Below are 18,721 nucleotides of genomic sequence, written 5' to 3'. Positions count from 1 at the left end.
TTTTTTTTCGAACTAAGATGTCCTTTCTCCAAAATATAAATTTTCTTCTTCTTCTTCTCGTTAAAATATTCATCCATATAATCCTATAATTTATTACTCAATAACTCCGTCCCGATGTGTTGAAGAAAATAATCATATTGAATGGGCCGAAAAAATTAAACACATAATTCGAAGTCCAAATACATGCATAGTAGCCGGCCCAAGAAGAAAGCCCAGTAAAAGTGAGCTCGGTTCTGGGCTTGGAGGCCCAACATGAGAAGTGAGAGATTATGATGTAGTCGAACTGTCGAATTAGGGTTTTACACATTCGTTCAGCTCGTAGATTCAGACGCTATTCTCTGCAACAATGGGGTATGATAGTTCATCATCTTTATCAAATTTTCCGTTATTGTAGTTTTTGTCATCGAATCGTCAATCCTTTTATTTTAAAAATATATTGTTGGTTTATGCTTTCGCTGTTTGGAGTAACTTTTGCTCGGTTTTGAGTGAACTATGAAGTGATTCTAGTAGTTTTTGCTGAATAATGGATGAGAAGTGATAGATAAAGGATTATGGTTGTTGTTCGTAGTTTGCCGTTACTTTCTTCCTCCATTCGTTTTGAATTTTTAATTGTTTCGTCGAGTGTATATCATTTTAATTAATAGTAGATGGTGATGATTCAATGGTTATCATTGTACTTCTCCAACCATTGAGTTGCTTGCTTAGATGTGTATTATAGCTGGTAGTGAAAGGAATATGTCAAAGTAGTAGAACAACTATTCAAATTGACCATTTATCAATGGGCATTCTTGTGAAATTGGAACTTTTGTTCCGGATTGATCATCGTTATATAGTTATTTGTATCGAGTATACTTGTAAATGTTGTAGCCCTAGATTTATTTTAGCTCATTAGTGGTATTTGTAGATTGTTTCATTTTAAATCTCTTTGAAAACTGAGAAAGGTTTTAACTTTTAAGTGATGACTGGGATTCACTTCCTTTTGTTTCTCTTGTCTCGTATTTCATGTAGATCTTTGCTTTGAATTGAATTGAATTCTGGGAATTGGTAGGATTTTGTTTGTAATGGAAGGGTTCTCATTCTTGGTATACCGTTTACAGGAAGACACATGGTATGGGAGCTGGGCGCAAGCTCAAGTCTCACCGCAGAACGCAGCGTTGGGCTGACAAGTCGTACAAGAAATCTCATCTTGGTAATGAATGGAAGAAGCCATTTGCTGGATCATCTCATGCTAAGGGCATTGTGCTTGAGAAGATGTGAGATTTCCTTTATGAAGTCAAATGGAATTATCCTGAGTATAATCTGCTGTATGTAGTAAAAATTAGCATATCTCTATATTGATGTTTGCAGAGGCATTGAAGCTAAGCAGCCGAATTCTGCCATCCGTAAATGTGCTAGAGTCCAGCTCATTAAGAACGGAAAGAAGATTGCCGCCTTTGTCCCCAATGATGGTTGCTTGAACTACATCGAAGAAAATGTGGGTTCCCAATTGCAACAATTTTTCAGATTGTCATTTTTCATCATCTTCTTGAACTAAACTTCCAGCATGTTTCATTTTTTCTGCGTACAGGATGAAGTATTGATTGCTGGATTTGGACGTAAAGGTCATGCCGTGGGAGATATTCCCGGTGTTCGATTTAAGGTGGTGAAAGTGTCGGGAGTTTCCCTCCTAGCCCTCTTCAAGGAGAAGAAGGAGAAGCCTAGGTCTTAAGCCATTTTGCTCATTAAGTTTTGATAAAAATGTTTGAAATTTTTGTTTGCTCATCTTTTCTTTATTTGTAATTAACTATACAATGTTACTAGTAAGATTTAATTGATTTCGTATTATTAGTTTGGACTAATTTTCACATGTTGCTTATGAGTTTGTGAAATATTTTCTCAAGTAATCAACTAATTTTGTCAAACCAGTTTAGGTGTGAAAAATTAGTCCCATTAACATTTTTATTCGTATCCATGCAAATCGTTTCCTACTTTCTTTTCTATTTCTTTTTTAAAGTAAAGCAATTTTATTACTCGACACTCAAACAAACACAAAATTGTGAATAATTCAATGCCATTATTTTTCTCTGAAAAAGTTGTGTGTACTTGATTTTACAATGACAATTATATTGTTTGTTGTATATGTATGTTTTCCAAATTGTTCAAATGTAGCATTTGGTAATATATGTATGTTTCCAGATTTTACAAATGTATTTGGTAACAATAATTGATGATTGGATTGCATGCATGTTCTAAAGTCTCAACAAATATTTGTAGACATGTAGATATGGACATGAAATGTCTCAAATTGTGGACAAACACATAAAACATATGTTACTAAGTGAATTTCTAGAAACCACCAATTCAAATTTGAATCTAAGATTGTAAAAAGAATTATATTCTCTTTAGTCCCTATTAATTGTCTAATTTTTATTAGTACATATTTTATCATTTTAAGATATTATTTGACTGTATTAAAGAAAGTGGAAGAAAAAGAGTAAGTGGAATGAGAGTCCTATGTATAAGTTTTACAAAATTTATAAGTGAAATGAAATAGTGGAATATGGATGAAATATAACAATGAATGGTATTGCACTAAAATGAAAATGCCAAAATAGGAATATTAATGAGAACTTAAAGGAGTAAAATTTAATTATGTTGATATTGTTCGTAATTAGATTTAAGATGATGATGTGACACATAATTTATAAAATCACTGTACGATTAAATTAACGAAAAAAAAACTGTTAAAAAGGAGTTGCGACAGCGCATCGTTAAGCATTCCTCTTTTTTATTAATAAATTTTTCATTTCTGCGATCTCAGTATTCTCCAGCGTTCATGGCGTCGTCCAGCTCCGGCAATTCCGTGCCTGCTCCTGGTATTCTCGATGGCAATTCCGATTCAATTTCGAACAATTTTTTGCGTGCATTTCCTAATAATCATAGCTTCAACTCCAAATTTTGTTGCGTGTGGATTCCTTTCAAAAATTTTCAGAGGCAGTTCAAGTTCTCGTCTCGTCGTTGGCGGACGAGTCGCCGGTGGTAAGAGAGGCGTCGGCCGATACTCTGAAGGACATTGCTTCCGTGTAATTTATTGCTCATGCTTGTCCATTTTGTTTCAGTGATTGTAAATTTTGAGCTCGTTGATGTTTATATGGTGATGAAATGAATTGTTTGGTTCATATTGGTTTCTTCAATGCCTACAGGAATCCGCTTCTGGTTCTCGATTGCTGTTCGACAGTTTCACGTGGTGGTCGAAGAGTATGCCTCGTGTTTTATGATCTCGTTTGTGCACAAATTGTGTAATTATCAAGTGTTAGTAAGATATCAGTACTAATGAATGGGCATTGTATATATATTTCAGAGATTTGGGAATATTGCTGGATTGTTTCAAGTTATGTCTGTGGCAATTCGCGCATTGAATAAAGCTGATGTTGATCCTCAATATATGGCAAAGTTTGCTAAAGTTGCCTCTGCTGAGATAATCTCAACCAAGGTACAGTAAAACTAGGTTGCACGCACATGCATATGCAGAATATATCTTAGCGACCTTGCCAAGCTTAAACTCTTATAATGCCAATTAGTTGTTTTTTTGCCAAGTCTAAAAGCTTAACTGTCTGAGGCTCTGAGCCAGAATGGTTTTTAACATTTACGAACTTAGGCTTAATCAGCTCTTCAGATTTTAATTGATCTTATTGACAGAGCCATGGAGATGCTGTTCGGCTGATACATTAAGTCATCATTTTTGCCACATCTAATTTTAGCTCCGAACTAGCACAAAATTTTTATTGTTGAGATTCTTCAGAGAGCAATTAAGATGCTTCTTGTGAGCTTCATTGACATAGCTGTCTGAGTACTTGAAATGATCTAGTCCTTGTTCATACTTATAGTTCTTGACTTCCTTTATGGCGATAATGATTTATTGGCTGGGTCTAAATAGAGATTGGGAAAATTTTCAAAATTCAACTATCACCTCTCTTGTTGATTTTAGCGAATTATTGGAGTAGATGTCTTACTGGAGTATCCTTCATCTATATATATTTTCAAATTTAATCATGGAAGTCGCATATTAAACACATTTTGAGGCTTTGATCACCCTGGTTAATATATCTTGGAAATGAATCAAAGGGATTTTAAGTTTTACCCCAACTGTTTATAGTAGTATAAGTTTAAGTTCAGCAAATGCTAGTATTAGTTTATTTTTTCTAGTGATTCCAGTAAAAATGTGCAATGTCAAAATACAAGTACTCTAAAATTTTGACATTTTTTTGTCATATAACATCTAAAGAAACTGCAATGCAGTCAGCTTAGATATTTTCTCGAACCCTATACACATTGTCCATGTCCCAAAGCAACAAAGCAATAAATCAATCTTTTACCCACATGACATAACATATTGAAGGGCAAAATTTGCAGTTCCTGGTAAACTGAAAGGAAATCAAAATTCTAGGAAAGTAAGTATCTAATTAAAATATCTGCTTTATGTTTGATTTTGTTTTAGTTTAGATTTTAAGAAGATCTAATTGGATTAAATTAGACAAAAGTCACTCAGTTTCAGTCAACTTAAGGACATTTGTCCTTCTTGCTGTAGCATTTACTTATATATTCAGATAACCTTAATCAAAAAATGAACATTTCGTGAAGTGCCAGGGAAAAATAGAAGTTTCTGAAGTTCATAGCCACATAGGGTCCATGATCAAATATCTGAAGATACTCATTAGCTTGATAATGCCTAAATCCAGTTCACAACTTATAAATTCCTAGTAGAATTCGTATAAATGATTCAAATGCTGTTTGGTCAAATGCTTTCATTTGTTTGTGGGTATATACACATTATGCAATATAGAAATGTTTCTCATGTTTATCTTATTCTTCCAGGAACTTAATGCTGATTGGCAGAAGGCTGCATCGGGTGTACTTGTTGCATTAGGTTTACATCTGCCTGACCTTGTAAGTTCCTTGCTTAGATCAATTTAGACAACTTAGCAGGTGAGGCATGTTTCTTCATTTTTTGCCATTTGACCAATTATGCTTTTACCATCATACGTAGTACTTCTCTGCAATTGCTTTCATTCTGCTAGTTTGATCTTTCACTTTTTTATGAAAAGTATTTCATAACCTTAATAATGGTAGTCGATTTGGTGTTGGAGTTGAATCATCTATGTATTTGTCATTTGGGCAAAGTATACATTTTAATTTTACCGCCACTTGAATTATTGGTTTGCTGCCAGAGTTCTGTGCCTATAGGTACATCATATTGTCATCAGTTCGATGGCTACTCATTGTAACCAATTCTATTTCATGAGCTACACGAAGTCATAAGTTATAGTAAATGTTAACAAGTGTCAACAACTTGTCTGTTGACCTGATGCAGAGATAGAATACATGTTTATCTACTTATTTTTTCAGATGATGGATGAAATATTTCTTCATCTCTCTGGGACAAATTCAGCTCTTCCCGCCATGGTTCAAATACTTGCAGATTTTGCTTCATCTGATGGTATTCCTGTGTATCAAGCCTGTTTACTCTGATATTTATAGTTACATATAGTATTTTAAATGTTAGTTGATGTATATATTTTTTGATATGTGAAGCTTCTCAGTTCGCTCCACGGCTCAAAGGTGTACTTACAAGAGTTCTTCCTATTCTTGGAAATGTAAAAGACATACATCGACCTATTTTTGCAAATGGTATGTTAACTTTGTTGCATCTGTGTTACGAGGTGGCGTGTGATTTCTTTTTGCTAGCGCTCCAATATTTCATTGAATGTCAAGAGAGTCAAGGATGCTTTGCCTCTAGCCTGACCATTCTTTTATTGAAGGCACAAACAGGAATAGCTAAGATGATGGGATTTGATGATAATGTGGGCCGTTGATGATAGTTTGACTCAAACATGAACAACTCTATTGGGTGCTAAGCTCGATAGGGGTGAAATTGCGTAGTTCTTGTAGAGTAAATTGGCTTTAGATGTCCTGCTCGATGAAGAAACAATTTTCAGATCCCTGTGATACACGAACTTAGTACAAACTATAGATCTCTGATTGGGAAGAAGATCATAATGGACATTTATGCTGCTGATTCAGTTAACTTCTTTTTAGCATTCCATTTTAGGCTGGTTTCTAATTGATTTATTAGTACATGGTGGAAATGCCATCATATTATGATATTCATAGTCCAACAAAAACTTTACAGCACAATCAACTTACATCAAGACTTTTTTTGTCCTCTTTTCAGCATTCAAGTCGTGGTGTCAGGCCTGTTGCCAGTATGGCGTCGATTTCCCGCTGCCTACAGCCATTGATGGTGATGTCATGTAAGGCTTGTGTATAGCCTTTTCTGTATTCTGCATACTTAGTACACCATTTTCTGCACAAAGTTGCTTTAGTTTGTGCTGAGCCATTTTGGCGCAGGTCTTTCCTGAACTCCGCGTTTGAGCTTCTATTGAGAGTTTGGGCAACTTCACGTGATCTCAAGGTTTCTGTTTTATATTTAAATTGACTGTCTCTGCCGAAGTTTAGTAGAAATGCCAGGGCCCTGTCAACAATATAGATTGTTTTGTTTCTGTAGGTTCGCATATCTACAGTCGAGGCATTAGGCCAGATGGTTGGTCTAGTTACTCGGACGCAATTGAAGTCGGCTTTGCCAAGATTAGTGCCCACTATGTTGGAACTGTGAGCTGTTTGCTTGATATGTTTGTTTATATATCTTGAATCTTCTCAGTTCACTATAATTTGCGATATTCCTGCTGTAGACCCCCCTTGATCATAGTTTAAATCTGGCTGGCTGATAGTTATCTGATATTGGTGTCATTTTGTTTATCAATTGAATAAAATGTCTAATATTTCGTTTTCTCATTTTTCCCCCTCCCTCCTTTTCTGCTAATACAGGTATAAGAAAGATCAAGAAGTTGCAGCATTTGTGGCTACATGTAGTCTCCACAATCTCTTGAATGCTTCTTTACTTTCAGAAAGTGGCCCCCCTTTGCTGGACTTTGAGGTTGAATATAGTTGTGATTTTACTGTTTGTAAAGGATGAAGTTTCAGGCTTTACTGCATGTTTGGCATCATCCTAGAAGGGTTTCTAATATGTTTGGTCTACCTTTTCTCATTTTGGGGTTACCTACAGAATTGTGGTTTGCTTGATTTTATGAGTTATAGCAATGTTCTTATCAAACGAGGTTGAACAATTGTTACAATTTTTTAGTTTCACGTTTTCTTATATCATATTGCCACAATATGAAATAGGGACAGTTTACTGTTGAACCCAATCAGTGGATAGTTGTGGTAGGAATACATATATTAGAAAATTACATGATGCAGTTTCTAACTGAAACAACTACCTGTCCTCTTGTTTCCTCCAAGTTTTCATAGTCTTATATGGGTTGTGATTTGCAGGATCTCACTGTCATATTGTCAACACTTCTTCCTGTGGTTTGTATCAGCAATGACAATAACCAGCAGTCAAAATTTCCAGTGGGACTGAAGGTATATTCTAGTGGCATTCTGATGTGTTTATAAGCATACATAACTTGATATGAAAAGAAATATGTTACCGATGCAAAAGAGAGTTAAGTTACACAACTTTTAAGATCCGAAAGTGGAACATAAATTAGCTAAAACACTAAACCACTGTTAGAGAAAAAAGGCAAGAAAGACTGACAATGGACAGTAAGAACAGAAAATATAAGTGTGTATAAACTGAAATGAAACAGATGTTAATCCTCTTGCGAGGCCAATCCTCCAACGAGGCCCTACCATAAATTTCCATTCTTAAACTGAACTCTTAACAACCCTCTCAATATATGAAGATTTCAATTACTAAAACACAAATTTCAGGGTGCGCATGATTTTGAGGTTTTATAGTAGTCAATTCTGAATTTTCCTAATCGAGATCCTTGAGTACCCTTAGAACATGAAGAAACTTTATAGTTTTGGACTCCCCCCCCCCTCCTAACTGTGAGACATACCAAATTCTGAATTTTCCCCTGCATTATAGTAACTGCATCTTACTTCATAATTTTTTTCTTTTGCTTTTGGCCAATACAATCTTCTACTTTAGGTGATTTGATGTATGCTATATATTTGCAGACCTACAATGAAGTTCAACATTGCTTTCTCACAGTTGGTCAGCATTATGAGCTAGATTGCATGCACATGTTTAGTTGCTAGATAAAAAAATATAGTTCTCTTCTAACTGTTTGTCTTCTTTTGCAAGCTCTAGATTCCAAAAATGAAAGCTTATGTGAGTGATCCAGAAGACCTAAAGCTAGATCCATTATATCAAGAGACTTGGGATGACATGGTTATTAATGTAAGCTTGTTTGTCTTTCTTTCTAAATTGATGCTTTTCATTCATAACCGTTATAGACTGGAAAAGTTTTTGGGACGTGCCAAGTCAAAATTTTCTCGACTTACATAGCCACTTCACTATAAGGAAGATAATGTTGGTTAACAGTGATACAGTTCCTTTAGTTGTACTTTGCATATGTTGTCTGCTCCTGATGCCGTAGATTGTGGTTTTATATAGTTTCATATTGCATTGTGGATAGGGATATAATCTTTGTCTGTTGTCTGCTCTTGATGCCGAAGATTGTGATTTTATATAGTTTCATATTGCATTGTGGATAGGGATATAATATTTGTCTGTGGAAACAGTTTGTTGCGGAGTCGTTGGATGTGATTCGGGATCCTGATTGGGCAATATCTCTGGGGAACTCTTTTGCTAAACAATATGAACTTTATTCATCTGAGGATGAGCATTCTGCTCTGCTTCACAGGTAAGATGCATTAGTTCTCCCTTTTCCTTATGTCTCAGGAAGAGGTACTGTATCTTCTACTTAAATTATCTGCAGTCTCAAAATCCACCATAACCTGAATCAAGAGACTGAAAGTCTTCCAACAACTCCTTTTCCTGACGCATTGGTTTTATTGATTTTTGTGTAGCAAGTATTTATCTTGTGTCCCCTAGATATATCTTGATAATTGATGCTTTCAACATTACAATTTCAGGAAAGGAACTCTAGTGTGTGTATGATTCTTTATCTTCTTGCCGACTAGCTGGTTTATATATACTTTTTACTTCTAATTTTTGTCCTGTTGATTCTACTCTTTTTTGCTACTTAATCTATTCGCATTGGCTTGTGCTGGTACTGAAATATAGATGTACTTACTTCCAGGATCATATTGTTTTCTCTATATATGTAGATTGGCATGCATAAAAGTTGTTACTGTGCCTTAGAATTGTAATCATTTTAAGAGACTGAGATTGGAGAAAGTAAATAAATGTTATAATCTCAGATAATTATCTAATGAACTTCATGAGTATTGTTGAGCTTGCAATAATTTTAACCAAAGCAAAGGGAATCTAATGTATGACTGTACTATGCCCTCCTAATCTATATGAAGCTACATGCTTAAATATTTTTGCATGCATGATCTGCCTCTTATCCAGATGGAGAGCTGAAATAAATAAATTGTTTTTTTCCTAGTGCAGATGCTTAGGTATTTTGCTTCAGAAAGTTCATGACAGATCCTATGTCCATGATAAGATTGACTTGATGTACACACAAGCTAACATTGCTTTGCCAGTAAATAGGCTTGGTTTAGCCAAGGCCATGGGACTGGTAATCACTACTTAACATGCATGCATCAATTTCATTGAAGAAGATTTCTAGTAATAATGCTAAATAAATGATGCTTTTGGCTGCCCTCTTTACACAAAGGTTGCTGCATCACACTTGGACACTGTTCTGGATAAGCTAAAAGACATTCTTGATAATGTTGGTGATAGTTTCCTTAAAAGGTAAATGATGATAGCTTATGAGCTGATTTGAATCATACAGGTCTTCTTGTCCTCAAATTTTTATGGATCTGATTCACATACATGTATGCGGATCATGTTTTCACTTTTGATGTAAGAATCACGGGTGTAGTTATCACTCACATGGGATGGCTTTAAAGTACAAAAATCATGTATGAGTGCTGGAGGATTGATGTTAAAGAGTCAAGATATAGTGTTGAATGATTCGATTTTAAGAGTCATGATGTAAAGAAAGATGTTGCCAAATCTCGTTATATCTTGCATTTAGTTATATATAGAGCATGGTGCATCTGGGTACTTAGAATGTATCTAGATTTATTTGTAGTTTCAGTTTAGTATGATAACAAATGCATGTAAACAACCGCCATGCATCAATGCTCTCACTGTATCTTGCTACATATGACAACCACCATTGCAGGATTCTATCATTCTTTTCTGATAAAGCTAAAATGGAAGAATCAGATGACATTCATGCCGCTTTGGCTCTTATGTATGGTTATGCTGCTAAGTATGCTCCATCTACAGTCATTGAGGCCAGAATAGATGCACTTGTGGTACAGTGGAACCATTGCTTTATTATGTTATTGATTTACTATGTCGTCCTAGTTGAGAAATCTATCCGTGAATCTTCATCTATGTGTGTGTTTCTCTTTAGCATAAGAGCATAGCATAACATAACTTCACATAATTAATTTGACTCAGCAACTGCTCAAAACACTTGGTTTGAAAATGTATCTGGTAGAACTTACTGACATTTGGAAGCATGTGCTAATCAATGCATGCATATTAACTGGATTTAACCGATTTTTTTAATAAATTGTCTTATTGCTGTAGGTGTCACTCTAATCTAAATGAGGAGACGAAGCTTAATTAAAAGGGATAAACTCCATCGATTCTGCAAATACGCACAACTTTTTAATTCTTCAAAATGATAACGTCATTGCACATAGTATCAAAATTTTCATTTAAATATAATATCACCAAGATGATAAACTCAATAAATTAAATTGAATATTAATAAAAGTTCAAAGATAATATGACAGTTGATGCAGTTACATAACCATCAGAAACAGTTATGCAGTTTCTTAGCATGTTGTCTTGATGGGATGTGAATTATTCCCCAGTCTATTGGGTTTTGGCTTCTACCATCTGCTTTATGAGTCTATTTAGATATATTATCTTTGATATATTTTTCTGCTTATGACAGGGGACCAATATGCTTTCACGTCTTCTTAACGTTCGCCATCCTACAGCAAAGCAGGCAGTTATCACAGCTATTGATTTGCTAGGTTTGTAATTTAACTTTACTGTTGTACGGAATGTGCATATCTCGTCCATCATGATGGAATCTTTATTTTATAACTTATATTTCCAAGTGTTGTTCGCAATGTGCCCATCTCGTCCATCATGAAATGGTTTGGTTTCAAAATATATAATTTCACATGATTGCAAATTGTATATAATCTTTTGCAGTGTTAATGGAGAAATCAAAACAATTAAAATTAGAGGTTTTACCTTTCTGCAAGGAGGGATCAGAGGCTGATCTTAAGTCTTTTTGAATCTGTATAACTGAAGAAGGTTATGAGAAATATTAATCTATTCCCTCATGTTGCTGGAAATAGTGAATACTTGTTGCCAAGCTGTGGTTATGTAATGATATACATGTTGTCATAACATGTTGTGTGGGCATAATAATGCATCTTCTGTATTTCTATGCCTACTGTAAATTTATAGTTCACGAGGTACCTTATTTTTGGTTGATCAATTTCATACATTCATAATGATCATATTATTTTGACAATGCAGGTCAGGCTGTTATCGGCGCTGCTGAAAATGGTACATCATTCCCACTGAAAAGGAGAGATGTGCTTCTTGATTACATATTAACTTTGATGGGCCGAGATGATGAAGATGGAATTTCTGATTCTAACCTGGACTTATTGAACACTCAGGTTTATTGTTGGGAGTCTTGATCTGTCTTTAGTATTTGATGCAGTATTTTCCTGAACCTGCCAGCTTAGAACCTCCGACCTTATCAATGCATAATATCCCCAATTTCTGATGTGTATTATACTTGGAAATTTCTCCTTGGAATATGCCATTGCTGGCAACCTGGAAATAGTACAGAGCTAAATTTTCTTTATAGTTAGAAAAGCTTAACAGTAAAGGATTTTCGGCTAGACAATGCGTACTTCTATTAGAGGAAATAACCCTTCCTGTAAATTAACCCTACAAATAGGTGCCACAATATTATTTTGTAACTGGATGCGCACTCGCTCATTAAAGTAGCAAGATAGAAGGGTTGGGTGATGGCTTTGTCAATAATGACTGAATGTTCTCGTCTTTTGTAGAACATGTCTTTTCTTGCTATCTATGTCATTTTCCCTACTATCGTTGGTTCATCTGTGCTAAAATGACTAGATATGCATGCATGATAGCTACTTGTCTTCCCCAATCGTTTTTACTGTACATCTCTCAGCTTGTGTTTTTCGTTTGTGATTATCTTCCTTGCCAGCATTTCCTTTCTGTTGTTCCTGAACCTGGACTCTTCTATACAGTGCCTTGCTTTGAGTGCTTGCACAACTTTGGTTTCTGTGGAGCCAAAATTAACAACTGAAACAAGGAACCATGTTCTGAAGGTGGAAGATGCAACTATGCAATTTTTCTTGCAACTATGTGGTTATGGTGCTGAGTATTTTACATTCTTGACAGGCCACTATGGGATTTTTTGGTTTACCAGATGATCCCCCTGATGTTATTAATGGTCTCATACACAACCTTACTACACTTCTCTGTGCGATTTTAGTTACGAGGTACTTCCTTCAATAATTGCCCGGTCTATATTTTTGGTTTTGCATGGTTATTTGAAAATTACTTTAGAGATATTTATGTATGTCTGACACAGATTCGTTGAAGGCCTTGCTTCCACAGTAAAGGAGATATTTCTAGAACAATATACTTTGAGAATTAGTTTAATGCTTCTAGTATATATGATCTAGTCTGATCTGTTTTTAATCACATGCCTTGTGAAGAAACTATTTTCTTCTTCATATCTCCTTATTCTTTAGATAGATTAGTGGGGATTTTGTTCACTTTATCAGTTTATCTTGGTAAGGCTGGAAGTATATCCAGTAGATTCTTAAATAGGGGCAGCAGCCTTCGAGGATTTTTCAGAAATTGTTGTTCCAGTTAATGTAAATATTGATTAAGATATAAGCATTTCTTCATCAGGTCATATGGATGCAGCTGAGTGTCTGGTTTATTACTATTATTTTGATTAGTCATATCGCATCGGTAAACATCTGACGTGTTGTCACTATTCACTATGGTTGTTGGTATAAGCACTTTGTTCTTGAATACAGTCATCTGCTGTTTTAACTTGCTTTTTTCTCATTAGCGGGGAGGATGGAAGAAGTCGAGCAGAACAGCTACTGCATATATTGAGACAGATTGATCCATATGTTGCTTCCTCTGTGGAATATAAGAGAAAGAGAGGCTGTCTTGCGGCATATGAGATGATTCAGAAGTTCCGGACTATTTGTGTTAGTGGTTACTGTGCACTTGGTTGCCAAGGAAGTTGCACCCATAACAAACGAATTGACCGTGTTATGAATAATAATTTTTCTAATTTACCAAGTTAGTTTCTCTCTGTCTCTGCTTTTCACCGCTCATCTGTGATTTCAAGCTTAAGATATTTTGGCTTTTATATTTCAGGTGCATTTGTATCGCCGAGTCGTGATGCATTGTGTTTAGGAGAGAGAATCATGGTATATCTGTCACGCTGTGCAGATACAAACCCTGAAGTTAGAAAAAGCTCTGCGCAGGTCAGTAATTAGTGATGCCTTACCTTTTCCTACTTTATTCAAGAACCAGATTACATGGTCTATGCGGTTATCACTTTATATCTGCTGATCTATTCTGATTCTGTATATTTTGATCATGTTCTCTATCTGCAGATTCTTGATTTATTTTTCAGTATATCCCTTTCATTACCGAGGTCTACAAACTCTAGCATTGGTCTTGATATTGAATTGTGTTATGGAGCTTTATCAGCACTTGAGGACGTGATCTCTATTTTGAGAAGTGTAAGTCAAATATAACATTTTCTTTGATACTTTACTTTATCATACCTTCTTAACGGAAAAGCAGAAAGGCAGGATGGGTTCCTTGCTATAAATTTCTGCTTCCAATTCAAGAGCAGTTTTCCTCACTACTAATTTTGCATATAAGGACGCATCACTTGATCCATCAGAGGTGTTCAACAGGGTCGTGTCATCTGTGTGTATATTATTTACTAAGGATGAGGTAATAATTTAAGTTTCCTGATCTTATGCGTATGCATTAACTTCTTAGATAGTTTAGAAGGCTTCTAAAAAGAGCACTCAATTTTTGTATAGCTTGTGGCCGCCCTATATTGCAGCTCCTCAGCTATATGTGACAAGGTCAGACAGTCTGCCGAAGGTGCGATTCAAGCTGTGATTGAGTTTATCACTAAGAGGGGTAGGGAGCTGAATGACACTGATATCTCAAGGTGGAAAGAGACAATTGCGACTGAAACATAATTTGATTATGAAATAAATTAGTAATTTTTTTGACTTATTAGATCCTTATGCATGTGTCATCAGGACGGCGCAATCCTTGCTTTCTGCTACGAACCATGTAATTGAGAAGTATCTTCGCCAAGAAACACTTAATGCTGTATCCTCTTTAGTTCTTTATTTATTTTTCTTTTACCTGGTCATGGTGGTGAAAAATCTTTTTGCTGTTGATATTCATGATTATTTATCGCTTATTTTATTGGCTCATGAAAGCTATAAATGCTTTGAATCAAAATGATTAAATCTGGTCCTGTGAGTAATTTCCTTTGACTGTCGAAAGATATCTTCTCTTGCTGAGAATACAACCTCAAGAATTGTTTTTGATGAAGTGTTGGCTGCTGCTGAGAAAGATATAGCCACAAAAGATGTATCTAGATTACGTGGGGGCTGGCCAGTACAGGATGTATTTCATGTAAATTCCTACTTTACAGCCTATATACATCTAATTACCATTTCTGTGGAGCAAAGCTATGGTGCGGTCTTTGCAACTCTTGTGCTTCACTTAGGAATTTGTCATAGTTTATCTAATTCTGGCCAGCAGGAACCACTGCGGTAGTGCTAGCATATTTTCTAAATTTACACTAGAAGTACCAAAGTAATTGATGCTGTTGAATTCTTTTGTTTAATCTTTTAAATATGACTTTCAGGGCTCTACTGGTTGCATTTAATGCATTTTGTGAATGTGTTGGTGATCTCGAGATGGGGAAGGTATTTTAGCCGCTAGTTAGTGTAAGTTTCACAACTGTTTTGAGTTTGAGAGTCTTAGAAAGATATAATAGTTTGAATAGCATTTTGAACTCGTTCCTGTTGTCTGGATCTGTTCTTGTTATTCCTATAGCTTTGTGAAGTTTATATACCTCAAAAGTTTCAGTTCCTTCTTTGTGAGGTTACAAATAACTCGTACAGTCTAATTGATGATTCCCATTTGCTTCTTTATTTTATGACTTCTTATTGTCACTAATTTATCATGACTCAGGTCCCTATAATTTCTTTGATTCTTTGTCAATCACTGGATCGACCCTCAAGGTATCTGAGGGAAGCTGCAGCTGCTGCACTGTCAGAGTTTGTCAGGTTCAGGTATATTCAGAATCCCTGCTCTCTCTCTCTCTGTGAGATGTCAGGCTTTGTCATAGGTCTCTATTTTCTGATTATCAGTTTGGTAGTAAGATTGGTGTCTTTTGCACTCCCATTTGTATTGTTGGTTATAACTTATAAGAAATGTTTGTGCATACAAGTTATATGGAACTGATCAATGGTGAAATATGTTAAAGCTTGTGCACCTGACAATTTTATTGATAGTATACTTTTTTTCCCTCTGGGAGTCTTAGTTGGTGTGCCCTGTTTATGGCTTGGCAATGACAAGCTTCATAGCTCTGCTAGCAATATTCTCTCAAATTATATTGATCTAGACTCTGAAATCTTATGCAATTGCTGTTTTTTGATAAAATTTCTGTCTCACTTTCAGGTATTAGGAAATAAATCTAAATTTAGTTATACTTATTCTTGAGAGCACAACTAAGATAAGTTGCATTCAGGAACTAGTATTTTGTGAACTGAGATTTTCTTATTTCAACACTGCTATTCGAAGTTTGTCATGCAATGGAAATAACCTATTGTACTCGTGTTCAAAGCAGTCTCGTCTCATTTCCTTTCTTTTATTTTGAAAAATAGATATTATATGTTCTTCCCAGCCTCGTTATTGCTAAGGTTCAAATGTTTTTCTATTTTTTGCCTCTGGTTTTAGAGCTAAATTATGTGTTTTGGGTAGTAACTATTTCTTGCTCTCAAATATTAATGTCTCCTGCTGACGTTTATCATTCTGCAGTGAGAGTTTTGGTCCTTTGTTGGAGCAGCTGGTTGAAGGATTGACTCGACATGTTTCTGATGATTCTCCAAATGTTAGGCGACTTTGTCTAAGAGGACTTGTACAGGTAGTTTATTATAATAATAACAATATTAGGTAAACTTGTAAGTAGTTTCTGAATTTATTGTGCTTCAACTAACAGATTCACAATTCTCAGTCTCTCATCTTAAGAATCAACTATAAAATTCTTCCTTAGTTCGCCCATGTTTTTCAACAACCTTTGTCTCACGAAGTACGAAGATTTTCAGCCTGTACCTTTGGATCTAAAAAGACTACATCCTTCATTCAACCAATGGAAACAAGAAGTTTGACAAATTATAACTATTGCTGTTATCTGTGCATTTATACTTGTTGTCTTCTCTTGATCTTAAGCTCAACAGTTGCTTAAGGAGTTCTTTTTGGGTGGGAATGTTTGAGAAAATGAAAAAGTCAGTTGTGAAAGACATTCACACGGTTTACTCAACCGTGCCCCTCTCTTCTTTTCTTTTACTGATTGTGATGGGTTATCCCATGAGATTATTAAGCAAGATAAAGCAGAGAAGGGGAAACTTCATGTCACTAAATAAGCAATTGGTGAAGCCAATGATAGCAGCAGATACAGTGTTGTAGTTATAGAACAGTGTGGAGGGAGGCGGGGTATGATTGGGTGGGTGCTTGTAAATGGTCTATTGTTGTGAGATGCATGTTGCTATATGGACATTATTGAGAATATTGGTGACTTTTATAATGTCTTATGCGCATCTTTTGCCCTGCATTCCGTGCAGATGCCACCAGTCCGTGTTATCGAGTATACCATTCAGATTCTCAGTGTTATTGTTGCTTTACTTGATGACCCGGATGAATCAGTTCAGCTAACTGCTGTCTCATGCCTGCAAAAGGTGATTTATCTCACATTGCACTCCGTTAACAAATCCTTACCACAATTAAAAATCTCACTTGTTCTGCTACTGCTGACCTTTTTAGGTCCTTGGATCTGCTTCCACGGAAGCTGTTGAACCCATTTTGTTTAATCTTTCAGTTAGGCTACGTAATCTTCAAGTAAGTTTATCAATACTCCTGCATCGTAGCTTTCTGAGTTAGGCTACTCAATCTTCAAGTAAGCTTAACAAGTCATTTTTGCAATAGGTATGCATGAATGCAAAGATTCGAGCTAATGCATTTGCAGCGTTTGGGGCAATAAGCACATATGATTTTGGGCCACAACGTGATGCTTTCCGTGAGCAGGTTTGTTGATTCGCTTTATACCTGATATTAGGAAAAATTGATTTTTCACCAAAGCTGACAATTCAACAATACACATTATTATTAGGTTCTTGCTGCCTTCCCGCGCTTGGTCTTGCATCTGCATGATGATGATCTTGGTGTGCGACGAGCTTGCCGGGTACAGAATTCTTCAGAGAAGCTTATTTTCAGTGCCTTCAACAAGATATGCACTTTTACATATGTTTCTAATGATTGTTGATTTTTGATATACTTTACGGTCTTTCAGAACACGTTCAAGCGCATTGCTCAGTTGATGGAGCTTGATAGTATGGTTGCTCTTGCCAACACACATAGGTTTAGCTCTGATCATAGGTATGTATAAGATTCCAACCTAAGCTTTAATTGATCACTTTCTTGTGAACTCAACTTTATCCTTTTGTTCTACAAATTCTTCCTCAGAGGTGACTATGAAGACTTTCTTTTAGATATCGCAAAGCTTTTTACTCAACATATGTCATCCAGGATCGATACCTACATGGCATCACTAATACAGGTCTGCATCCGTTTCATCTATGTCAGCAATCGCTATACATATCCTGTTTCTGAGTTGGTCGGGTTGTATATGTGCAGGCTTTTGAGGCACCTTGGCCGGTAATTCAAGCAAATGCTATTTATTTGTGTAGCAGTATCGTTGCTTTCTCAAGTGTTCAGCATATCTCCACCCTTTACTTAAGTCAGGTATATTCATCCACCTCAACACACAACATTCTTCGGTTAGTCCCACAAAATTTTGAAGTTACATAACCTAAGCTCGTCTTTCTTTAAGGTTTTTGGCATGTTGATTGCGAAGATAAACAGATCGACAGACGCGATTGTGAGAGCAACAGGCTCTTTGGCCCTCGGTTTGCTACTGAAGTCAACCAATTCCTCTTGGAAAGCCACTCGTCTGGATTCACCAGACTCACTCCTTGTGGGACGCGAAGCGGAATCTTCTTGGAGGTCATGAAGCACAGATGCAAGAGAACTGCAGATATGATTGTATAGATGCCAAGTGATTTGATTCATTTGTGTATATGCGTGTATTGTGTGTGTGTGTAACGTTTTGATGTATAGTAGTTGGGACTTAGGTAAATATTCTCTTGCAGCTTAGCAATTATGTCATGTGCACTAGTTTGTCTTGATTTAAATTAATTTCGAATATAGCCAATCAGGCTATTATTCTCACCTAGTAATTAACCCTTTCATTTACATTAAATTAAG

General features: G+C 35.8%; 2 protein-coding genes across 2 annotated transcripts; both read left to right on the top strand.

The window, feature by feature from the left end:
• Positions 1-285: 285 nt before the first annotated feature.
• Positions 286-1,838, top strand: LOC125212398 (40S ribosomal protein S23). The gene is made up of 4 exons (XM_048112563.1): positions 286-351; positions 1,098-1,253; positions 1,348-1,474; positions 1,568-1,838. Exons 1-4 carry the CDS (start codon positions 347-349, stop codon positions 1,706-1,708), a joined length of 429 nt encoding a protein of 142 aa, XP_047968520.1. The 5' UTR covers positions 286-346; the 3' UTR covers positions 1,709-1,838.
• A 930-nt stretch (positions 1,839-2,768) lies between these two features.
• LOC125209758 (protein SHOOT GRAVITROPISM 6-like) lies at positions 2,769-18,693 on the top strand. Its single transcript, XM_048109340.1, is given in 40 exon segments — positions 2,769-2,855; positions 2,972-3,062; positions 3,183-3,237; positions 3,341-3,472; positions 4,855-4,926; positions 5,386-5,476; positions 5,572-5,667; positions 6,212-6,290; positions 6,388-6,451; positions 6,545-6,648; positions 6,865-6,973; positions 7,372-7,461; positions 8,065-8,124; positions 8,198-8,287; positions 8,632-8,753; positions 9,470-9,599; positions 9,699-9,778; positions 10,215-10,350; positions 11,004-11,085; positions 11,603-11,748; positions 12,355-12,435; positions 12,509-12,609; positions 13,194-13,432; positions 13,511-13,620; positions 13,753-13,881; positions 14,027-14,101; positions 14,194-14,327; positions 14,422-14,494; positions 14,675-14,946; positions 15,042-15,105; positions 15,233-15,471; positions 16,220-16,325; positions 17,023-17,136; positions 17,222-17,296; positions 17,384-17,482; positions 17,568-17,639; positions 17,748-17,833; positions 17,921-18,014; positions 18,092-18,199; positions 18,288-18,693. Coding segments are annotated over 40 exon segments (4,320 nt in total). The 5' UTR covers positions 2,769-2,815; the 3' UTR covers positions 18,468-18,693.
• The last annotated feature ends 28 nt before the right edge of the window (positions 18,694-18,721 follow it).

Source organism: Salvia hispanica, chromosome 3 (assembly GCF_023119035.1).
Source record: "Salvia hispanica cultivar TCC Black 2014 chromosome 3, UniMelb_Shisp_WGS_1.0, whole genome shotgun sequence".
NCBI classification, from domain to species: domain Eukaryota; kingdom Viridiplantae; phylum Streptophyta; class Magnoliopsida; order Lamiales; family Lamiaceae; genus Salvia; species Salvia hispanica.
The sequence above is the reverse complement of the archived record's forward strand: the minus strand, read 5'-3'. Positions and strand labels throughout refer to the sequence as shown.

Coding starts and splice junctions, on each gene's coding strand:
- LOC125212398 (XM_048112563.1), top strand. Junction 1,254..1,347: donor GGCATTGTGCTTGAGAAGAT/GTGAGATTTCCT, acceptor TGATGTTTGCAG/AGGCATTGAAGCTAAGCAGC. Junction 1,475..1,567: donor TGAACTACATCGAAGAAAAT/GTGGGTTCCCAA, acceptor TTCTGCGTACAG/GATGAAGTATTGATTGCTGG.